The sequence below is a fragment of the Peromyscus leucopus genome, chromosome 3 (genome assembly GCF_004664715.2).
Source record: "Peromyscus leucopus breed LL Stock chromosome 3, UCI_PerLeu_2.1, whole genome shotgun sequence".
Classification (NCBI taxonomy): Eukaryota; Metazoa; Chordata; class Mammalia; order Rodentia; family Cricetidae; genus Peromyscus; species Peromyscus leucopus.
The window spans coordinates 38419453-38441472 of record NC_051065.1 but is presented as its reverse complement, the minus strand read 5'-3'; the positions used below and the strand labels follow the sequence as shown (position 1 = coordinate 38441472).

The 22020-nt window shown below is 41.9% G+C and overlaps 2 protein-coding genes across 5 annotated transcripts in view; one reads left to right on the top strand and one right to left on the bottom strand.

The window, feature by feature from the left end:
* Fbxl13 (F-box and leucine rich repeat protein 13) overlaps positions 1-14487 on the top strand; it is a 216205-nt gene extending 201718 nt beyond the window's left edge. Inside the window, exons 19-21 of the mRNA XM_028890932.2 lie at positions 3075-3209; positions 9606-9769; positions 13333-14487. Of these exons, the coding sequence (XP_028746765.1) occupies positions 3075-3209; positions 9606-9769; positions 13333-13534 (501 nt within the window). The 3' untranslated portion in view covers positions 13535-14487. The remainder of the gene's footprint in view (positions 1-3074; positions 3210-9605; positions 9770-13332) is intronic.
* Fam185a (family with sequence similarity 185 member A) overlaps positions 3203-22020 on the bottom strand; it is a 60504-nt gene continuing 41686 nt past the window's right edge. For 2 of the 4 annotated variants that reach the window (XM_037203566.1, XM_037203565.1), the window contains 2 exons: positions 17086-17147; positions 3203-3628 (listed from right to left, as the gene is read on the bottom strand). In XM_037203566.1, the coding sequence (XP_037059461.1) occupies positions 3563-3628; positions 17086-17147 (128 nt within the window). In that variant the 3' untranslated portion in view covers positions 3203-3562. Of the gene's footprint in view, positions 3629-15657; positions 17148-22020 lie in introns of those variants that run through there. The other 2 variants (XM_028890931.2, XM_028890930.2) reach the window with 1 other exon arrangement.

Genomic DNA, 22020 nt, shown 5'->3' with positions numbered 1-22020 from the left:
AGTGATTGTTAATTCCTGTTATTTTTTTTTTGGTTGTGTTTTGTTGTCCTTCCGTGGTGTATGTTGGTATGGGATTATCTATTCCTTGATTTTTCATGGATGTGTTTAGCTTCTTTGGGTTGAATTTTCCCTTCTAGTGCTTTCTCTAGGGCTGGGTTTGTGGACAGGTATTGATTAAATCTGGTTTTATCCTGGAATATTTTGTTTACTCCGCCTATGGTGATTGAGAGTTTTGCTGGGTTTAACAGTCTGGGTTGGCATCCGTGGTCTCTTAGTGTCTGCATGAGGTTTGTCCATGATCTTCTAGCTTTCATAATTTCTATTGAGTAGTCTGGTGTTATTCTGATGGGTTTGCCTTTATATGTTACTTGGTCTTTTTCCTTTGCGACTCTTATTATTTTTTCTTTGTTCTGTGTGTTTAGTGTTTTGATTATTATGTGGCGAGGGGACTTTTTTTTTGGATCCAGCCTATTCGGTGTTCTGTAAGCTTCTTGTATCTTCATAGGTATTTCTTTCTTTAGGTTAGGAAAGTTTTCTTCTATGATTTTGTTGAATATATTTTCTGTGCCTTTGAGTTGGTATTCTTCTCCTTCTTCTACCCCTATTATTCTTAGGTTTGGTCTTTACATGGTGTCCCAAATTTCCTGGACGTTTTGTGTTACGACTTTTTTGTCTTTAGTGTTTTCTTTGACTGACGAATCTATTTTCTCTATCGTGTCTTCAGTGTCAGAGATTCTCTGTTCCATCTCTTGCAATCGGTTGGTTATGCTTGTTTCTGTAGTTCCTGTTCGTTTAGTCAGGGTTTCTATTTCTAGCATTCCATGTGTTTTCTTTATTGTCTCAAATTCATTTTTCAGATCTTGGAATGTTTCTTTCATCTGTTTAATTACTTTTTCTTGGCTTGATTTGATTTCTTCCCATTTTTTGTTCGTTTTTTCTTCCATTTCTTTAAGGGAGTTTTTTATTTCCTCTTTAATGGAGTTTTTCATTTCCTCTTTAAGGGAAATTTTTATTTCCTCTTTAAGGGAGTTTTTCATTTCCTCTTTAAGGAGAGTTTTTATTTCCTCTTTGAGGGAATGTTTTATTTCTTCTTTAAGGGCCTCTATCATCTTCTTAAAGTCATTTTTAGGGTTGATTTCTTCTGTTTCTTCTGTCATTGTACGTTTAGGTCTTGCAGGTGTAGAATCACTAGGTTCTGATGTTGCCATATAGGTCTTTATGTTGTTGCCTGTATTTTTGCACTGGCGTTTACTCATCTCTTCCTCTGTGCGGTGCAGGTGGTGTCTGTGTCTGAGAGTACCTCTCGTTCTAATTTTTAGTCTTGGTTTAGTAGGGATTCTTGGTTAAATTGGTGCTATTGGGCTATTTCTTCAGGGGCAGCTGATTTCAGTCGGTGAATTATATACTTATGGTTCTGGTGATCTGGTTTGGTGGCTGGGCAGCACCTTCTTCTGTGTTCCCAGGTCACGTTTTGTTCATTTGTCAACTCCTCAGTTGATCTTGTTTCTTCAGACTTCAAACTGTAGGCATCTGAATCCTCTCCCAGACGGGTTTCAGCTGAGCAGGGTAGTCTCACCAACACCTCCAAGTTGTTGAGTTTCACAGGATCAGCAGCTGGGCCCTGGGTTGTCCTCAGATGGAGTGTTCAGATTCGTTCTGGTTCTGACCCACGGAGATAGCTTCTTCCCCAGGTGTTGGGGTTAGGGGCGTCCCTGTTCCAAGCTGAGTCTGCTTGTCTCTGTCCCTGGGCCTGTCTACCTCTGTGGTCCGCCGCCGGGCCTGTATGTCCCTGTTGGCCGCCGCTGCCGGCCCGTCTACCTCTGCGGGCCGCCTCCACGGGCCTACCTGCGTCTGCTTGTCTCTGCCGCTGGGCTTGTCTACCTCTGTGGGCTGCTGCTGGGCCTGTATGTCTCTGCCGGCTGCCGCAGGGCCTGCATGTCCCTGTCGGCCACTGCCGCAGCTGGGCCTGTCTACCTCTGCGGGCCACCTCCTCGGGCCTACCTGCGTCTGCTTGTCTCCACCGCCAGGCCATCTCCAGTATAGGACTTTTAAGCAAAATTTTTTTTTGTGGATTCTCCCCCCAGCCCCCTTGGATTGTCCTACCCACCCACCCCCAGGCTCCTTTCTGCTCGAGTTACTGCAACTCATTAAATACAGACAGACATATAAACGAGGATGTACAGATGAGATGTGTGGGTTTTGTCTTTTTAAGTCTGGGTTATCGTGCTCAATATAATACCTCCTAGCTTCATCCATTTCCCTGGAAATCTTGTGATGTCAGTTTTCTTTATAGCTCAACAAAATCCCTGTGTCTGTGTACCATGCTTTCACTATCCATTTCCTGCTGATGGCTGTCCAGGCTGGCTCCATGGCCTTGCTATTGCGATAGGGAAGCAGTGAACAGCTCTGTGACAGATGACCACACTGGCATTTCAGAATAATGCTACACTCTAGGTATGAATTGTCCTGATTAGAAGAGGAACTGGGGCTCCAAAGAGATGAACACGTTTGTAAGTTTTCATAGGTTGTACTAATGGAAAGAAAGTAAAAAGAATGTGTTCTTTCCACTGTCATCTCGCATCCACACCCCTTCCCTCCACTCATTGATGAATAGAACCCTATTAATTACTGATACACCAATCACATTTCACCAGTGGGAACTTCAGAAAAACTGGATTTTGCTAGCAGGAATTTGAGTATTGATTAACTGTTAATTTTTGCTATACTGTTTTTTTTTCTATTCTCACTTTTTCCCTTTTATTTTCTTTATTAAGAAGTTTTCTATTCACTTTACATACCAACCACAGATCCCACCTCTTCCCTCTTCCCACCCCCAGCCTTCCCTCCCAAGCAACCCTCCAGCTATACTGATTTTGGATGTAATGTTTTATTGTTTGTTTTGTTTATGCAAGATCTATATTTAAGGGACCCACATCTATACTAAATAAACTACTGCAGGTGAGGTGGCTTCAGACAGACACAGCATTTAGATCCACAAAGACTAAGGGAAAGTAAGGGGGAAAATTTTAAAAGGGGAAACAAAACAAACCTTTGACCTTGGAAATCTCTTCCAGGCCTACTGTAAGACCTCGCTGTTCTTGGAACACTTGGATATCTCCTACTGTCGCCAACTGTCAGATGACATTATAAAAACAGTAGCCATTTTCTGCACGCACATCACATCTCTCAACATCGCAGGATGTCCAAAGGTGTGTATGGCAGCTGGAGTGTAGCAAGTCAAAGGGCAGCACTGACAGCGGAGCCGGGCGGGGCAGTAGTCGGACTGGGCTTGGCATGGCTGGTGGAATCACTGGATGCTTTTTCACATCTTCAAATTGGAAATAGTTCTAGCATTTTATTTGTGCCAAAGTAGAATTTAAAAACATCCAAAACATTATTCTCATGCAAACATAATTATGTGCTAGAGATTCATTTAATTCATTAATGAGAGAACCAGCAAAATAATGAAGTCATGGCACAGAGCATTAGAAAAAACTGGGTAAGAACTGAAGAATGAACACTGGATTATGGGTCTCAGGTTGGTCTAAGATTGGTTGATATCCTACAGTGCAATACAGCCAGAATCTTGGGTTAGAGTTTCTACCAGCAAAAATAATTTGCATGTCTCCTGGACAGGAAAAAAAAAAAAAAACTAGTGTTAACACACAACTTCACTGACTTTGGACCAGACCTTAGTAAACAATAAACAGTATGTGAAGTAAAGGCTGAAGTCTCTAGGCACTTCCTCAGTGGGGTAGACATGTCTCTGTTTCCAACAAAAGGACACGGAATTATCTTCAGTCTTAATTTCAACAACTTTCCTGACACTTATGCATAAAAGAAATAATGTGTATTATAATAAACATTGGCTATACTAATGCTTACAGGGGAAGTGAAGCACCCACTGCCATACACCAGAAAATACAAATTGCTGGCACTTAATACTTAGTTTTTCAGATTTTTTTTTCTTTGTACAAAAAGGTCAGGAATGGTTATAGGTTTGTGTTTTGTTCGTTTTTAAAAGATGGACTAACACTTTCAAAGTACAATATAACCTACTTTCTTTCGTCTTGTAGAAACCTGAGTCTGGTAATATGGCAGATCAAATATACACATATAATTTCTTGAAACCCCATCACAATTGCAGCTGAACAGTGAGGGCCCATTTGGAAAAGAAAATCAGGAAAGGAAACAAGCAACGAAATTGTGGGAACTTGAAAACAGGTGAACAATTTTAGGTGACCCGAGGCAGCTCTGAACCCATGACACAGCAGAGGAAGCTGGGAACATCTCATCCATACAATGGCTGTAAGCTTGGCAGCTCCATAGACTGCTGGGACTGTGTTGGAAGGGGACTAGAGTCCTAATTAAGCATTCTAGAGGAGCAGAGGCCCAGGTATCTCTGCCCCACACCTCTGGGTGGACCTCCCCACCAAACCAGAAGCATGGGCATTCATTTCCTCCATGCAGCTTTCTCAAACCTGATAGCCCTGAAGCCCTGAAAAGGCAGTTCTTTGCACGAGGGAGTGTTGACCTATCACCACTGGGTATCTAGCACCCTGCCCTCTAGGCACTGGGCTGCTAGTACCTGACCCCTGTATTTCCATCTTGAAACCAAGAATGTCTCCAGATACTGCCAAATGTCCCCTGGAGAGTAAAATTGTCATTGTCTAGACACAGTAAAGCCGAGGAGGGTGTCTGTGTGGGGAAATGCCATGTTTGACTGTGAGTTTGGGAACAAAAGAGAAGGGGGTAGTGGGGCCCCTGACATGGAAAGCAGACACTTTGGCATCCACAATGTGGTTGCCAGAACTTTCCTTCAGGCAGGAGATTAGATGCTGATTCTCTAGAGTGAAAACTCTCACACACCCTCCTAAATCACCCTTCGCTCAGGTCTGCAGGAGAGCTCACACTGTTCACTTAGCTTCTGCTCAGGGGCTAGCCCTCCACTGATAACAACAAATGGCCAGTCAAGATTAGCAAGGAAGTCTCTAAACAGAAGATTAAAAATCCAAACATGTTATCAGGGAGAACCTGGAGTTGGCAAAAGATGCAGAAGAGAATATAAACCTTAAAAGTGCTTGGGAATGGCAAGCTGTTAAAAGCTTGTTCTGCTGCGCACATCCACTGGATTTTATTTGAATGGCATCACCCCAGTTCTCAGGGCCTATGCACCCATGCTGGGCTACAAATTCAGCTGCTTTACTGTTGGCTTGAGTGGACTGAGGGTGATTCTGGAACCTCCTGAATATTCTACACTAATGTATCAGATAAAGAAGAGGAGGCAGGAGGGGGAAAGATGTGATAAGCCAGGACAAACTAAAGCCAGAAAGTTTACAGTAAAAACTTTTTTTTTTTTTGAGACAGGGTTTTACACTTAGCCCAGGCTAGCCTGGACCTTATCAGTAGACCAGGCTGTCCCTGAACTAGATGCCATTCTCCTACCTCAGCTTCCCAAGTGATGAGATTACAGGTGTGTACCACCATGCCCAGCTATGTGAGTTCTTTTACTAATGTATTTGGTTAGAACAAGGGAAAGTGGATGGTTTTTTCTGGTCCATGTCACCTGGCTCTGGAAGTAAGCTACATGAAAAAGCTTGTACATCAGCTGCAGTGGCCACCTGACTCTGCATGTGGACCATGAGCGCTCACAGCACGGCTCACTGGGAACTACTCTGGCTAGTGCACAGGGCAGATGGAAGATGAGGCAGGCTTTCTGGTGGCTTTGTGAACAAAGGCAAGCAGGAAGAGCCTGCATGAAGAAAAGGATCTAAAGAGCAGAGGAAAGAGAGAAAAGGATTCCTTTTTTAAAGAAAGAGCTCCTCTATAAGCCTACGGATTCTCCCCTCCCCTATAGTAAAGAAGCTTTGACATAGATGAATTAACATCAAATGCATCATTCTGTACTTTACAAGTAGGGGAAGAAAAGGGAAGTGGAGTAGATTTCCTCAGAACATTAAGAAATCAGGCTTGGCTTTCCCATCCAGGTTGTACCAGTTAAGTCACAAATGTGTCTGATTCAGAAGAGGTAGGGATACTTATTTGGGCCAATCTGGTAGCTTACTTGCTTCACTTTGCCTAATTTATTCTACTTACATTGCTTTTGAGAGGCCATAAAATATGTTAAGAGTCTACCTCATCATTCCAGCTGCCCACAGTTGAACTGTGAGATCTGTTTAACATGTTTCTGGGAAGGCTAGCTTTTTCCAGCAGCCTGCTCATCTTCAGGTCAGTCAGTAGTGCTGGGCCCTCATCTTTATGGCACTGAGATGCCAAGGAAAGAAAATGCCCCTGAGACCAGGAAGAAAGTTGGTTGCCATGGGCCTAATGCACAGGCCTTAGCAGGGTTCTTAGCAGTGTGATTCTGCTGTCACCTTTGATGATGACTTTAACATTGGCTTTAGGTAGGAGTTAGTAATAATTACAAAGGAAGAATAAGGAGAAAAGAAAGAAATCAGTGACAATAATGAGATATTGATACAACTTATCTTTGAGGGAAAGAAATCTCAAGTAGGCAAGGGGATAACTGTTAACTTAGTAACTGCATTTGTATTGGGGGTATAGGCAATGGATAGCAGACTCTGTATAGTGGTTACTGACTTGTCTGGGACAAAAATGTATTCATATACAACAAGTGACATGAAGTATGATTTGCAGATAGATAGCAAAGGGCAAATGGGGTCAGTACAGGACAGCTGCCATAGTGGAAGAAGTCTCCACCAGACATTTCCCTCATACTGTAGCTAAGGGATTCCAGAAAGCAGCTACTTAGCCCCAACTATGGATTTTATACCCAAGGGGGACAATGACATGCTAAGATAAATCACTGAGGGTCATCCTGTTTGCAGGGGGGCTGGAACAGAACCCAGGGTATCCAACCAGTCCCTCAGGGTCAGGATGCTGTGCTCCAGTAGTCTAGGTACTTCTTAGAACTAACAACTGAGAAAAAGATGGGACCTGGATGAATCCAACACCAACTGGGAGACTGATAGGCATGTGAATACATTGGAGAAGTTATGGTTTCAATATGGAATATCCCCTGGTACAGGTTGTTAGTGCATTTTGAACACTCTCGTGAGTGCGTCCCTAGCTGGTCGTGGCCACCTGTGCTATTTTAAAAAGTTATGGAACCTTTAGTAAGTGGAATCTTGGAAATTCTTTCCATTAAGAGATTTCAACATGGTCATAAGCCAGTCAGAGGTTTTATAATAGTTATAAAAAACGATCGATGGATTTTTTTTTTAAACCATCTATCAGCATGGGATGGCTAACATGTGATGTTGGATAATGTATATGCAGTCAATCACCTCCTGAAATTGATGACTTGGACAACTCACATCTTTTTAAACCTTAGTAAAAATTTTAGTTTTAATTACGTATACATACATGTGTCAGCATGTAGGTGTGTGCAACTTGAGTGCAGTGCCCACAGGTGTTGGATTCCCACTGGAACTAGTTACAGGCAGTTGTGAGCAGCCTGGTATGGGTGCTGGGAACCAAACTCAGGTCTTTTGCAAGAGCAGTACACTCTCAACCCCTGAGACATCTCTCCAGCCCACCCTCTTCCATCTGATTTGCTCACAATCCAATGGGCCAGCAGTTGGGCCATGTCAGTTGGGTGGACGCCCACTAGGGGCTACAGCATTGTTCACAGAGCTGCAGCCCCCTGCTGGCTCCACTCAGAGCTGCCTGTATATGCGTCCTCCGCTGAGAGGGAGTTAGTTCTTTGACTGGACATGGTGTTGCCCTCCCACAGGCTCCCTGAGCTGCTTCTAGACAGCAATGCATCCCAAGAAACAAGAGGTCAAAGCAGACGATGTTGAGTGTTATTTAGCATGTACAAAAGTAGTTATGTTTTAAGGTGACACATTTGTAATTGTTTCTCCTTTGCTAATTGTTAAGGTAATGTACTTATATTTCTTCCAAAATAGGAAATGAATTTATTTAAAAAAAAACCAAAAGAGTTTTCCAAGACTCAAAGGGAACCGTGTTGGGAATAACAATCTGTCCAGTATGCCAAGGCCAGGATCTTGTATTTGAAAGTTGGGAATATTAGCCAACTCATCTCCGCCCCCAGTTTCCAGCCCTTGAGTCACAACCCCCCAGCCATCACCTCCCTATTCAACACATGGAGCTTCCAAACTACAGATGAGGGCTCCTTGTCAAACCCTTCCACTCTAAGTTCCATCTGCCTGAACTGTCCTGTCACCTCATTGTCCTATAATGCTACAGGATTCTTTTTTCAATGACAACAGATCCATAGAGACTCATAGAGCATGGAAGAGATGTCTGAGGAATTTTTCTGAGAACCAGTTAAAATTCTGAGACTTGGTTCCAAGCATGTTCCAGAAACAGGGAATGCCTAGACAATGACAGCATCTATTTTCCCATACTTAAAAAGTATACATTTCAAACCAAAGGGCTTTCCTGCATAATTCTCTTAACTTTATGTTAAAAAACAATGAGCTAAGCCTCATAGTGTATGTTTTTCTAAATGTTCATATATAAAGTAGAAAATTAAATCCAGCTGAAAGATTCCTTTGGGGAGAGGAATCTAGTTTACTCTGCAGCAAGTTTCAGCTCATCCATAATTCAAAAGCCAGACCCCAGTCAGTGAAATACACTAGTGACAGAGTTGAACTACCTCTGCAGGACAGCTGGACAGATTTGTATGATTGTGGAACACTGGCTAAGATTTGTCTGAGTGGGACTTGAACTATCTGTGGCTTCTGCCCATCTCCCTCTTGCCTCCCACCTACTGCCGTCCACTCATTCTTGCATATGACCTATTGGAGATGATCAGATCTTTCTCATGGACAGCTGATCCTGGATGGAGATGGACTTCAGGGTATGTTTGTAATTCTGCAAGATATAATGTTATTAAGCATACTTTTCCAAACTGGTAAAGCTTTACAGAGGATTTGAAGCATGGACAGCCCCATTGCTGTAGCATTTCCTAAGTTCCTCATAATGACACAACAGTTATTAATTAAGAGAAAATTTGACAGTGTTTCTTTCTCATGCAGACCAGAGGATGCTTAAGTGAAAACAACAAAATCACAAATCCTCTTGGTGTCACTTGAGGCAGGTATTTTATCATTCTCATTTGGAAGTAGTTAAGCCACAAACTTGGCTTATCATGGAATAAACTCGGTGAAAGAAAGCCTGCCAGGTCTTAATTTGTTTGCCATGGCAAGAGTGCTTGTCCCCCTCCCCTGCCACTGGCTACCAATGCTCAGACTCTAACTACCCATGTAACAGTGTCACAAAGCGGGGACTTTGGGAGATAAAGAGGTTTAGAAGAGGTCATGAAAGGGGCACCGCTATTATGGGGTCACGTCCTTGTAAGAAGAGGCAGAGGCTGGAGCTCTCTACCCACTAAGAGCATGATACGAGGCAGACATCTGCAAACCTGTACCTCACCAGATACCATGTGTGCAGTCATCTTGTTCTTGGAATTCCCAGGCTTCATGGTAAGAAATAAGTGCCTGTTGTTTGAGCCACCTAATCTATCATATTTTATTACAGCACCCTAAATTAAAATACTGTTCTCCTGTGGGACAGAATCGCTCAGTAACTGCTACTTACTTTGGCTGTGTGTTCAGATTACTGATGGAGGGTTGGAGACCTTATCTGCAAAGTGCCATTATCTGCACATTTTGGATATCTCTGGCTGTATCCTACTTACAGACCAGATCCTTCAGGACCTTCAAATGGGCTGCAAACAACTCCGGATCCTCAAGATGCGATTCTGCAGGTCCATCACCGTGTAAGTAGGCAGCTGGATATGAAAGGGCTCGGAAATGCCAGGACAGCATGGCGTGTGGCTGTGCCATTCATAATATGCAACAATTTATATTTTGATTGACTGAAACCAACATTCTGAGTTGAACCTGGGATGCCCTTCTAAAATTAACTTCATGGTCTTATATTCCTTTCACAGAAGACTTTTACTTTCAGTCCCTTCCTCTCTATGGTCAAGCAGACAACCAAAGTTAATTCTGCTCCTTGTCACTTAGCTCTGCTGGTGAAATGCAGTCCACTTGGTTCATCTCCCTGAGTAAAGCAGCTCCCTTACCCAGGACTGGAAGAACTTGGAAGTAGGGGAGTGGGCCTCTTTCTGAAGCCTTCCTGCTTGCTGTTTGGGCCAGGGACCCACTAAGCAGTTGTTTCATTGAAGCTGTCTGTGCGTGGAATGGTGGAAGAGCTGAGGTGAGGGGACCAGAAGCCCCCCCCCCACACACACACAAGAGCAAGCACAGAAATGCACGTTCTCATGTACTGCCTGTGGCTGTGCATAAATGCTTGGCTTACTATCACTCTTTCCTGTGACACTGCAGCCACAAGCAGTGACTAAACCCAGTCCATTTCTCTTCTCTGTACTGAGTCGACAGCAACTTCCTTAAGATTGTTCTCAGTCCCCTACTATTTGTTAAGTTTTTAATGCCTCAATTCTTATAGAACCTCCTGTCATGTGACAAGATGGATAACCAATACATTGCATAATGTACTCATCATAACTTTTATAGAATCTAAAATGTAAAAAAAAAAAAAATTAAGCGCTTAATTTACTCTAGCTTGTAGCTGACTGAAGAACTGTACTACACAACCCACTATTTACATATTCCCAAACTTAGCAATGAGTACTTAGCCTCTATCAACTAGCTACAATTCTTTAAAACCAGTGCTTTCAGAAACCATAAGTAACATATAATTTGGTCACCTTTCAAGTCCTTTGCTCCCTAAACACGCATTTTCTTTCCCTGGAAGTCAAGGACACTGCTGTCTCTGAATATAATGTCCTTATCAATGTCAACACCAGCGGCCTTGGCGCATTTTTCTCCACTACTTCAGTTTTCATTGCACACATCTTCTATCTGCTTAGTGAAGTTTATTCCGAGGCTGTGTGTGCACATGCCTGCACACATGTGCATGTGTGGTTTTGCTTTTTATTTTCAGTTATCGTGAATGAGATCATCCCCTAATTTTCTTCTGAGTATGTTATTGGTATAAATAAAGCTGCTGGGCTTTGGATGTTTTTGGAACTGGATATTTTACTGAAAAGTGTTTATCAGATTTAAGAATTTTTGAGAAGAGTCATTAGTGTCTTTTAATACATGATCATATTGTCTACAGATAATTTGAATTCTCCTTTTCTCCTTGTATTCCTTTCATCTCTTTTTCTTGCTTTGGCTAAGAATATAAGCATGGTATTGAGTAAGAGCGAAGGGAGTGAACACTCTTGACTCACTTCTGATTTTAGAAGAAATGCTTTCCTCCAATTAGTGTGTGTGTTATAGGTTGTCATATATAGTCCTTATTGTATTGAGGTATGCTACTTCTATCCTTAGTAGTTTTTGTTTTTGAGCTTTATCATAAGTGGTTATTAATGTTGTTAAAGGCCATTTCTGCGGCTACTGAAATAATCATGTGATTTCTGAATCTCTTGATGCCCTGTATTACATTTATTGGTTTGCATGTATTATACCATCTTTACATCACTGCAATGAAGCCACCTTGATCATAGTATATGATCTAACATGTTGCTGCAATTGACTGGAAGTATTCTGTTGAGAATTTTTGCATCTCTGTTTAAGAATCAGGAAATGTGTGTATGTCTATGTGTATGCACGTGCATGCATATATGTGTTCTTTGCTTCCTTATTTCTTCCTAAGAAAGTCTAACACTATTTTTAATCATTTGGCTATGAACCTCTTTGAGTCACAACCTTCCAAGAAAAATATATACTGGAGACAAAACTATATAGATTTTTAGCAAGCTCATGAACCTTTCTAGAGTCCATCATGCATCCACAGGGGTCTGTGAACTCTGGTGACGAGGTCCTTTTTGACATGTTAGCCTTCACAGGAAGGGTGGGCCAGGCTGTTACTTCATCAAAGAAACTGGAGATACATCAGGCTGAGCACTTACACAAAAGTACTGTAAGTGACTTTGGTGTTCCTGCTCCTTGGCACCTGTAAGGACATACTCACTGCCTGGTAAACCCTGAATTGGTTGAACTACAGATACTTTTGCCTGGGGTGCCAGACTTTTTTTTTTTTGTACAATTCCCAACTTTCTCTCACAGCAAGTGAAGCTGTGTATTAAATGTGACTAGTTTTTTTTTTTTTTTTTTTTTTTTTTTTTTTTTTGGTGGGGGAGCAGGGAAAGGTAGCTGTCTGGTCGCTGGGACTCTGATGGGTAGGGCCTAGGGACTAGACACCTGATCTGCTGGTCTGGAGAGGGCAGAGCTGCCAGCTTAAGTCATGCTGGGATCAAGAAAAATGGGCCTTGGTGGTTCGTGTTCCTGGAGTTGTGTCCATGCCAGTGGATGCCCACATGCTCCAGAAGAGAATTTGACATCGCTGCTGCCGTTGTTGCTGTTATAAGCAGTGGCCACTGCTACTGTTTCTGGGATTGCCATTTCATAATAGGTTACTACAGCTAGCACAGTGGAGACCCTGGCAGCAAAAGCAGCCACCACAGTTAGTTAATCTTTCATTCTATTGGGCATGATAAATTTAATTCAATAGTTATATACATCTCGATTGGCTTTGAAAATTATAAATTTACAGACTCAAGTTCCATTTGCTTTTGGGATACCATCTTACAAGGACTTCAATTTGCAGTAAGGCTCGTTAAGGAAGGGAATGGCTCAGTTACCTTTAGTCTACTGGCAATGGGTGGCTTAGGACTTCTGTTGGTCTTTTCTGTGTCGAACACACAGATTGCAAGCCCAGCGCCACTTTGAGATCTTTGGCAGTAGTTAACTCTGCAGTTAACGATTGAGCCTGTATGATAATGAGTATTCAGGACGGGTAATGCCTGGGGGGGCGCTCACCAACCTAAGACAGAGCGCCTGTGTGGCCTGGGCAGGTGTCTCCATGACGGGTAAGGTGACCTGCTGATGTCCCATGTCAGAAGCTCATTTTTTAGTAAAAGGGGGGACCTGCAGGGCCCTGGCCCCCATTTTGGGTAGCTGTTGCCTTGCTTGATGACCTTGGCGTCCTCCCTATGCTAAATCCCTGCCAGGTTCCACCCTCCTGAATGCTTAAGGGAAGTTCCTTGTCTGTGTATCCTGCATATTGGGTGTTAACAGCTTAGATGCAAGATTACAAAACATCGGTAGTGAACTTCTGCCCTCTGGGGTTCTTCCATTGTGCTGTAAGCCTGTATTTAAGGCCTCCTCCCTCCTTCAATAAACGGCATTCGGCATTCAAAAAAAAAAAATGTGACTAGTGACAGTAAGTTTTCAATTCCAAATTCGGTCAAATGTGAAAACTGTAGGGATTCCTTCTGTAGCTCACTAACGTTCAGCACTGTTGTTGCAGGGCAGCAGCTCACAGGATGTCCTCTGTGGTCCAGCATCAGGAGTACAGCTCTGACGACCCTCCAAGTTGGTTTGGCTACGACTCTGAAGGAAATCCTCTTGAAGAGACTCAAAGTAGAATACAAACTAGAAATTACTCGGAACTGATAGTCAAAGAGTCATTCAGCAGTGATGAGGAAAGTCCAGACGCCAACCTCATATAGGAAAAACAAAACATCTGGAACTGACAATGTTTCTTCATTTGATGTTAATATTGTTAGTTGCTGGCTCCCAATAACAGCACAAAAAAGCAGCATGACTCTGCTTCTTACTTCAATGGCAAATGTCACCTTTATCTAATGAGATCCCAAGGTAACCTGATCAAGTTATTTTCAAACATCTATTTATTTAATGTATATGTGTCTGTGTGTGTGCAGGAGTCCACAAAGGCCTGGAACTGGTGTTACAGAATTCTATGAGAGCTATGTAGGTGCTGGGAACTGAACCTGGGTCTTCAAGGCCAGTAAAGACTTTTATCCACCAAGCCAGCTCTGAGCAAACTAAATTTAGATGAGATGATCAGATCCAAGGTTACAATGTAGGAAACAGCTTGGAAAGACATTTTTTTTTTTTTTTTTTTTAACAAGTAGGAATTGCTTTCCTGATAGGTGATGGATGACTCTGAGGATTTGCAAAGATTTACTATAAATGATAGGGACATACATTTTCAAAGGAGGAGAGCTAAAAGTCAGCCCTAGATTCAATACCCAACAGAAGTAAATTAAAGAGAAACAAGACCAGAAAGGGTGCTCCTGTACCATCTCAGCTCTTTTTATCATGTCTGGGCTACACAAGAATGTTAACTATGAAATGCCAAAAGACAAAAACAAAACACCTTTCAATCTTCTATGAAGAAATGGCCTTTAATTTCATGTCTAAAAACTAATTTAATATGCTTCTATCATGGGTTTTTACCATTATTCGATCCATTATCTTCACCATGATAGGATTTGATGTTGCCAGAACAGGAGGGGTCTTTTCTGACTGCTACACACAAGCAGTGTCTGTGACATGAGAGCAGTCACCTATCTCTTGAATGAGGTTAGCCTATTTACCTACAAATTTGAAAGAAAGTTAAACAATTTAAAGGATATTAAAAAGTTTTAAAAGGCCTCTACACCGTATTATTATTGGATATTCTGAATTGGTTAAATGCTTTTAAATAATTTCCCTCCCTCTTTTTGAATGTTTTTGAAATCAGTGGCAGAAAGGCTCATGGGAGTCAAGAGCACGGGAATCTGTTAAACAGCAAGTTTTAAGATCTGAGCCAAATGACTATGGTAAGAGTGAGACTTTTAACGAAATCTGAGGTTTGTGGCAGCTGCATGAAAGTTGGCTTCAGAAGTCTGACCCCTGGGTGTTTCATGTCTACAACCAGGGAGACATAAAAGAGGCAGCTGGCTTCTCAAAGAGTAACATCTGCACGGGGAATAACAGGCCAAGGAAAAACATACCCTGCTATACTATCGAGAAACTCAGCAGGTGGCTTTATGGCCAAAGCTTGTTCCAAACTCTTAATGTCTTTTTAAAACCAAGAATGTGAGACTGTTCATTAATCTTGAGGAGGTAAACTTCAGAGCTACAGAAATGGATTGGACAGGGTAAGAATTAGAAAAGCAAACTATGCAAGGAGGTCATTATGTACAATTCCACTAATAACTTTAAGCATTCTTAGCTGAATTCTACTAATTCATGACCTTTTAGGCTATTGTTGGCTACTTTTATCAACTTTATTTTTAGTCATGAAATGTTTTTCTAATTGCCTGAGAGTGAAAAAATATCATAAAAATTGCCTTGCTGCCTCACCATTTCCTTTGCTTAACAGCGTAACACACAATCACCAAACAAATATCCCAGTATGTCAGACATTCCATCTTATATAAATTCTGATTTAATTAAGAGTGAATTCTAAGGGAACAGTCACAGACCAACAAGGCTAACTTTATTTCACAAATAAGACATTCGAAAGAATGTACATATATGGAACATTAGTAAAAGAAGACTTACTATAAATAATATTTAGAAGTTTATTTGAAATCAGTGTTTAATCACTGATTTATCCAAATCAAAATTCATAATCCAACAAATTGACCTGCTCAGTATAGTATAGTTTTTAATGTTATATAGACATTTCTAAAGAAATGGAATTCATGAAGTAACTCTATAAAGCACAGCTTATAAAAGTGTAATTGCATCTTCATACATGTGGTGATAAAACCAACCATTCTTCCCCATAGTGAGGTACAACATAACCTACACAAGATACACTAAAGTCAGAAGCACCTGCTTCATCTACATGTTAAATGTTTTATTCACAACTTAAGACAATGCCATAGAAGGTATTAAGAAGGAAATCTGTCACATGAGCATTACAATACCAACAATCCTGAGGTGACTCCAACAATTGGTGCCTTTACATAGTCATCTCTTGAGTGGGAGCTGTGGATGTGATGTGATATTCCCATAATCATGTTAAATATCTTGGCCAAAAAGCAGAGATTTCTCCAGCTTACAAGAAAGTCAGATATTCAGAGCATAAGAAGAATTCCGTGTGTTTTGCTTGAAGACAGAGTGTCCACACGAGGAAAAAGATGGGCATGTGGGTAGTGTTTATAAAGAGTGATTATTTGTGGAAGGCAGAAGGAAATGATGTTATATAGGCATAAGGAATTCCATTTTTCCTATAATGTGAGTGAATGTGGGAGATAATATCCTCAGCCTGGTTAACACCTTTATTCTAGCCACGTGACACACTAAGCACAAGGCTACCAAGACTGTGATCTGAGGTCATTACTGTGGTAGAACTGTTCTCTTGCCCCATCCAAGGACTGGCTTTTTTTTTTTTTATCTCTTCAGTAACTTGTAGTTGATAAATTCCAGATATAAATAATGCATAAGTTTTAAATTATGTCACCTGAAGTAGCATGAAGAAATCTTATGCTGTTCTACTCAGGATGCGAGTCATTCTTTTGTCATGCACATGCATGCTACATGTGTATAATATCTATCTGTTAGTCACTCAGTGGCCATCTTGTCCATCCAACCATCACGGTAGTCATAGTGCCAGAGTTCAAGAAGTCTTTATCTTAGTAATGGCTCTAAAGTACAATTACAGTGATATTTGCAATTGGGTCTGACAAAAAGCCACAAATGCTTTAAGGAAAAAGGTAAAAGTTCTCAACTTAGTTAGAAAACAAAACAAAACAAAATTATATGCTGAGGCTGCTAGGCCCTACAGTCAGGGTAGACATACCATGTGTGAAATTGTAAAGGAGGAAAAAGAAAGCCGTCTCTTTGCTACTGGAACTACAATGGTTTAAGTGTTTTAGCCAGAGTATATAACAGCTTAGTTGAACAGAAAAGGCATTCAGCTGGCTTATGTGTTTATAAAAAACAAGTGTATAGTGGTTGACACTGTCTGTGGTTTCAAGAATCACCAGAGGTCTTAGAACATATTTGGGGGGCTTCTGTAATTTGGAACACAGCAATAGAAAACCAATTCTACAGCTAAGCACACGTTTTGCAAAAGTCTCCGAGACCATTCACCAGTATTTCCCGCTAATGCTGTTGTTATCGATGTTTATAGGAACACTGGTGTCTGCATTTTTATACTCACAGATCTGTTATTCCACATGAAAATGAATAAATACAGCTGAAGCCATTCTTAGTCCTGCAGTTTCAGAGACTGAAACCAGCTCTGATGTTTATAACTTACAGTGCCTTTGGGGGCAACGGCGTTTATCCACCTTTCATGTCTGCTTGCTTGATTCAGGAGTCCTGAAATACAAAATTGCACCAAGTTCAGTTTAGTGGCTAAGAACAATATTTAAGCACACTAATCTTACTAGTGTACCTCAAAAAGGAAGAAATGCCTAAAAAGAGCACCTTTGTAAACAAAGTTTCAATCAGGAAAGCTGTAAAGAGGTCATGTGGGTTCGCTCCTCTTCTTTTGCTTCGTTAGAACGGAGATGAGCTGTTATGTCTGTACTGGTTCTAGTATAGGTTAAAAGAGAGACTTCTACTGATAATTAAACCACTGCATCTGAGGTCTACAACACAGTCAAGTCTGACAAGTGTATTGGTCTGGGGAGTCAACTCTCCACAAGACAGTAGGCACATCAGCCACTCCCACAGTTCCTTACACTCTGATCTTTCACTCGTTCCCTGTTCCCCGGAGGCCTATGTGGTGAAGGCTTCATCACACTATGGAAAGGTAGAACTTTCTGAGGTGGGCCCAGGGGTAGGTCTTGTGGTCACTGAAGTGTGCCCTTAGGGGGACAGTGAGGCCCCAGCCCTCTTCATCCTCTTCTCTCTTTGCAGCCCTGAGGTGAGCAGCTGGGTGGTACCACTTGCTGTGCCTGGCTGTGATGCCTCAGCATAAGCCCACAGGTAAAGGGGCCTGCTGGCCAGAGACTGGAGCACCCCAACCGTGAGCCAATTGTCCTCACTGTAAGCTGATTAGCTCTGATATTTGTGAGGGGAACAGAGAGCTGACTAGTATCCTTTCCCTGCCTGTTATCCCTCCTCACCTCACAACCTAGCAATCACTGATTGTCTCCTTTGTCACTGTGGATTATTTGTGCTTCCTGAATCTTTACATAAATGGAACTGTACTGTTAAAAATCTCTTTTTCAGCCGGTCGGTGGTGGCACACGCCTTTAATCCCAGCACTCAGGAGGCAGAGGCAGGTGGATCTCTGTGAGTTTGAGGCCAGCCTGGTCTCCAAAGAGAGTTCCAGGAAAGGCACAAAGCTACACAGAGAAACCCTGTCTCGAAAAACAAAAAAAAAAAAAAAAAAAAAAAATCTCTTTTTCAATGAATTGAGGCTGTATCATTTTTCACATTGTACCATGCAGCTTCCCCAAAAGCATCAATACTTGTTGAGTGTTCAAGGGTGGCATCTATAGAACTTCTGGGACAACTCCTCCTGGTCCCCATTGTCCCTGGTGCTTCAGCTTAGTCTTCATTCTGGGATTCTGCTGGGCCCTGTCTGTTTCCTCTCCTGTCCTGAAGCCTGGGAACTGGGTGGCAGCCACAGGCTGACACTTTCTTTCTCATCTCATTGGTGTTCTAGCTGTACATTACCTCCGCTATCGAAACACCCAGTGGAGTCTCTCTCCTGAGATCCACTGCAGTGTGGACTTAAGAAAGTCACTACGGAACCAAAGGGAGTTGTGAACACGTTCCTCACTCCACCATCAACATTTTCTTTTTTCTACAGTGGTTTCCCTGTTAGTACCATAAGATACTCTCAGCTGAGGAAATGTTCCTTTTGATAGATGATCTTTATACCATACTGCAAATTCTCTATATTCTTGCTTCCCTTCCCCCTGAGCCACAGTTCTGAGTCTGTCCTTGAACTCCCTGCACCTGTTGCAGATTGCAGAGGAGTATTCAGCCACTTCCTGTGCAGTTTCATGTGTGCTTTTCTTGCTATGTTTTCCATATAACCAAGCCTCCACTCCTTCCCTTTGCTATCCTGGAGTAAGTGCCTCTCACTGCATGGAGTGAACCCGTGTTGGAGTTGTCCCTCCAACTCTTCAGTGAGGCTCGGCTTCAGCTCCACACTGCTCTTTGCTGTGCTTGTGCCACAGTTGGTAGGTATGTTGAGTGACCTTGCACTGATGTTTTTTCTACAATACAGAATTTCTTTTTCTTGTTATTCAAATAAACATGGAGAAAAGACTGGAAATCCTTAACTTTTTTGTTGTTGAACATCGTTTAGCACTGATAATAAAACATCAACGAAAGGAAGACTTTCTTGGGCCTTATCCTTAATATACATCTCTCATCACTGCTTCAGTAAGTGTCTGTCTTACGGAGTGAGAAGCTGATCTACTCATCTCCTTCTGCAGCAAGAGAAGCTAAGAGCAAGGCTGCTGGGAACACACACAGATAGATGAGTGACTTCGGTTTAGCCTCCATGCTCAAGTCCAGACAGTTTACAGACTTCCTATAGGCTGCAATCATCCTGTCTTGTCAATAAGGACATCACTAAAGCTCCTGGTCCTCTGGCCTGGGTCTGTGCAGAGGCCATTCTAGCTTGTACGGCTTACAGGACCTTCAGATGAATGTCATGCAGCACACTGGAACCTGGGTCCAAAGCCTCATCCTTATATGTCTGCCTAAAAATGGAGACAATTTTCCTGTGGCTAAGAAATGGAAGAATTCCCATGCCTTTCAATAAGTGGGAAGAACAGTTTTCTACATCATGTTTAACCTTGCCATTTAGTCTCTAGCCTCCTACTCAGAGCTTCCCAAATATGTCATTTCCAAGTCCTTTCTTGTTAATTCAGAACATACTGATTTAACATGCACAAGCTAACAGACTAAGACAGGCTCCGGGAAGTTGTTTACTTTTGCACCAGGGTAGCATTCCTACCTCAGACAGCAGACTAAGTGTAGTGCACTGGGGCAGAGGACGCTGCTGTCATACAGAAGTGCCACTAACCACACACTGGCAGATGCACCACACAAAGTATGTTAGGGAAATTCAGAAATGTAAATGACAACTCAGTTCCCTCACAAAATTTATTAGCTGGCTAGGAAATAAATCTTGCACCTATGAAGCAATGTACAATCATTATTCTAAACTTTTATCATTTTTAACATACACATTTCAACACAAAACCTAACAACACATACATTCTACTCTAAAGTAACTTTAATTCTGTTAGAAGCATTTTAATCTTCTCTCAACCAAAGTATAACCAAAGATATTTTAACAAGAAGTCATTACAAAAGAAAATATTTTTTGAGCTAGTCCAAATGGTACCCCATCTATTAAATTATCCATCAGTTACTCGGAGTAACAAAGAGACATAGAAAGAAATATCCCCACAGAGACTCTTCCTCAGGCCTCTTCCTCTGCAACATCCAATTCTGCCTATTGCACTTTTCATCTCAGACACTGTAGCTTTTGTTTCTAAAGATGTAATTTTGGTCTTTTTTTTTTTATACTTGGCAGGTCTTAACCTTTTGAAGATGAGGAAAATGGCTATGCTTTTGTTGTCCTTTCCTGCTAATTCTAACATATGTCAAATCTGCAGTGGCTTATTTTCTTCTTACAGGTCATGTTTTCCCTCTTGTCTCTGCCTCCCTAGTGCTGGGGTATAGTATAGACACCACAATCACGCTTTCTCTTCTCTTTGAATGTCTGATAATCCCAAGCAGATACCAGCAGGAACACTACAGCTGTTGAGTGCCAAATGCCTTACTTCTGTAACTGCAGTGTTATAAGGCTACACTTAGATGAAGTACCTGTGTTTACGATGTGAGCCAGTTCTAAGCTATAGCCAGCCTAAGACCTATCTGCTCCCACTACTAAGTCTTCCATTTACTGAAGGCTTCTGTGAAGACTTTTCTTTCTAGTCTGGCGGGTGAAACAGGCCAGTGTGGTAGCCACCACACGTGGTGTGATGGGCTTCCTGCACTCTCCCCTCCTGCTTTCCATTCTGATAGCCCTTGTCCAGTGGCTGCTTGCCATGGATAGCCTCTTCCTCTCAGCCTGTTTCCCTTCCTTTGGAGCCCAGTAGCCACCACTGTAACACAGACCTAGGTAGGCTACCTCGGGGCTTTCCCCTTCTCCTACACTCAAGCTGCCCACATCATATCTACCAATAACTAGAAACACATTTTACCTGGAACCTCCAGTGGCCACACCTATCAAGATCCCAGGAGAAATTTCATACCAGGCAACACACAGATACCACACTCTCCTAAGAACCAGAGAGGACAACAGAAGCCAAGGAACAAAATACTCACCCAACAAAGACAAGGCCAGATTTCAGCACCTAGAATCATCCCAAATCCAGATGCCTAGATGCCAGCGTAAAAACAGAGTAACAAACAGGACAATTTTTCTCCACTAGAACTCACCAACCCTACCACAGCAGACCCTGGGTACTGCAACACAGCTGAAACACAAGAAAAAGACCTTAAAGTAGCCTTTGTGAATATGATAAAGGTCCTCAAAGAGGAAATGAATAAGTCCCTTAAAGAAATCTATGAGAACATAAACAGAGGAAGGAAATGAATAAAACCACTGAAGACCTAAAAGTGGAAACAGAATCAATAAAGAAAACCGAAATTGAGGGAAATATGACAATGAAAAATTTGGAAACTTGAACAGGAACCTCAGAGGCAAGCCTCACCAACAGCAAGAGATAGAATCTCAGGCATTGAAGACACAAAAAGAAGAAATAGATACCTTGGCTAAAGAAAACGCTAAATCTAAAAAATTCCTGGCACAAAACATCGAAGGAGTCTGAGACACCATGAAGAGAGTAAATCTAAAAATAACAGGAATAGAAGAAGGAGAAGAAACTGCTGTGGGATGTGCTTTTGTATGCTGTGAATATGTGTTGCTATGACTGGTTAATAAAGAAGCTGCTCTGGCCTATGTTGAATAAGGTTATAGCCAGACAGGAAATCCAAGAGAGCCAGGGAGAAGAAAGGCAGAGGCAAAAAGGAGATGCCAGCCTGCCGCCAAAGGAACAACAAGATGCCAGCAGTCTAGTAATGCCACAGCCATGTGGCAACATATAGATTAATAGGAATGGGTTAATTTAAGATGAAAGAGCTAGTTAGCCAGAAGCTTGAGCCATAGGCCATACAGTTTGTAAATAATATAAGTCTCTGTGTGTTTACT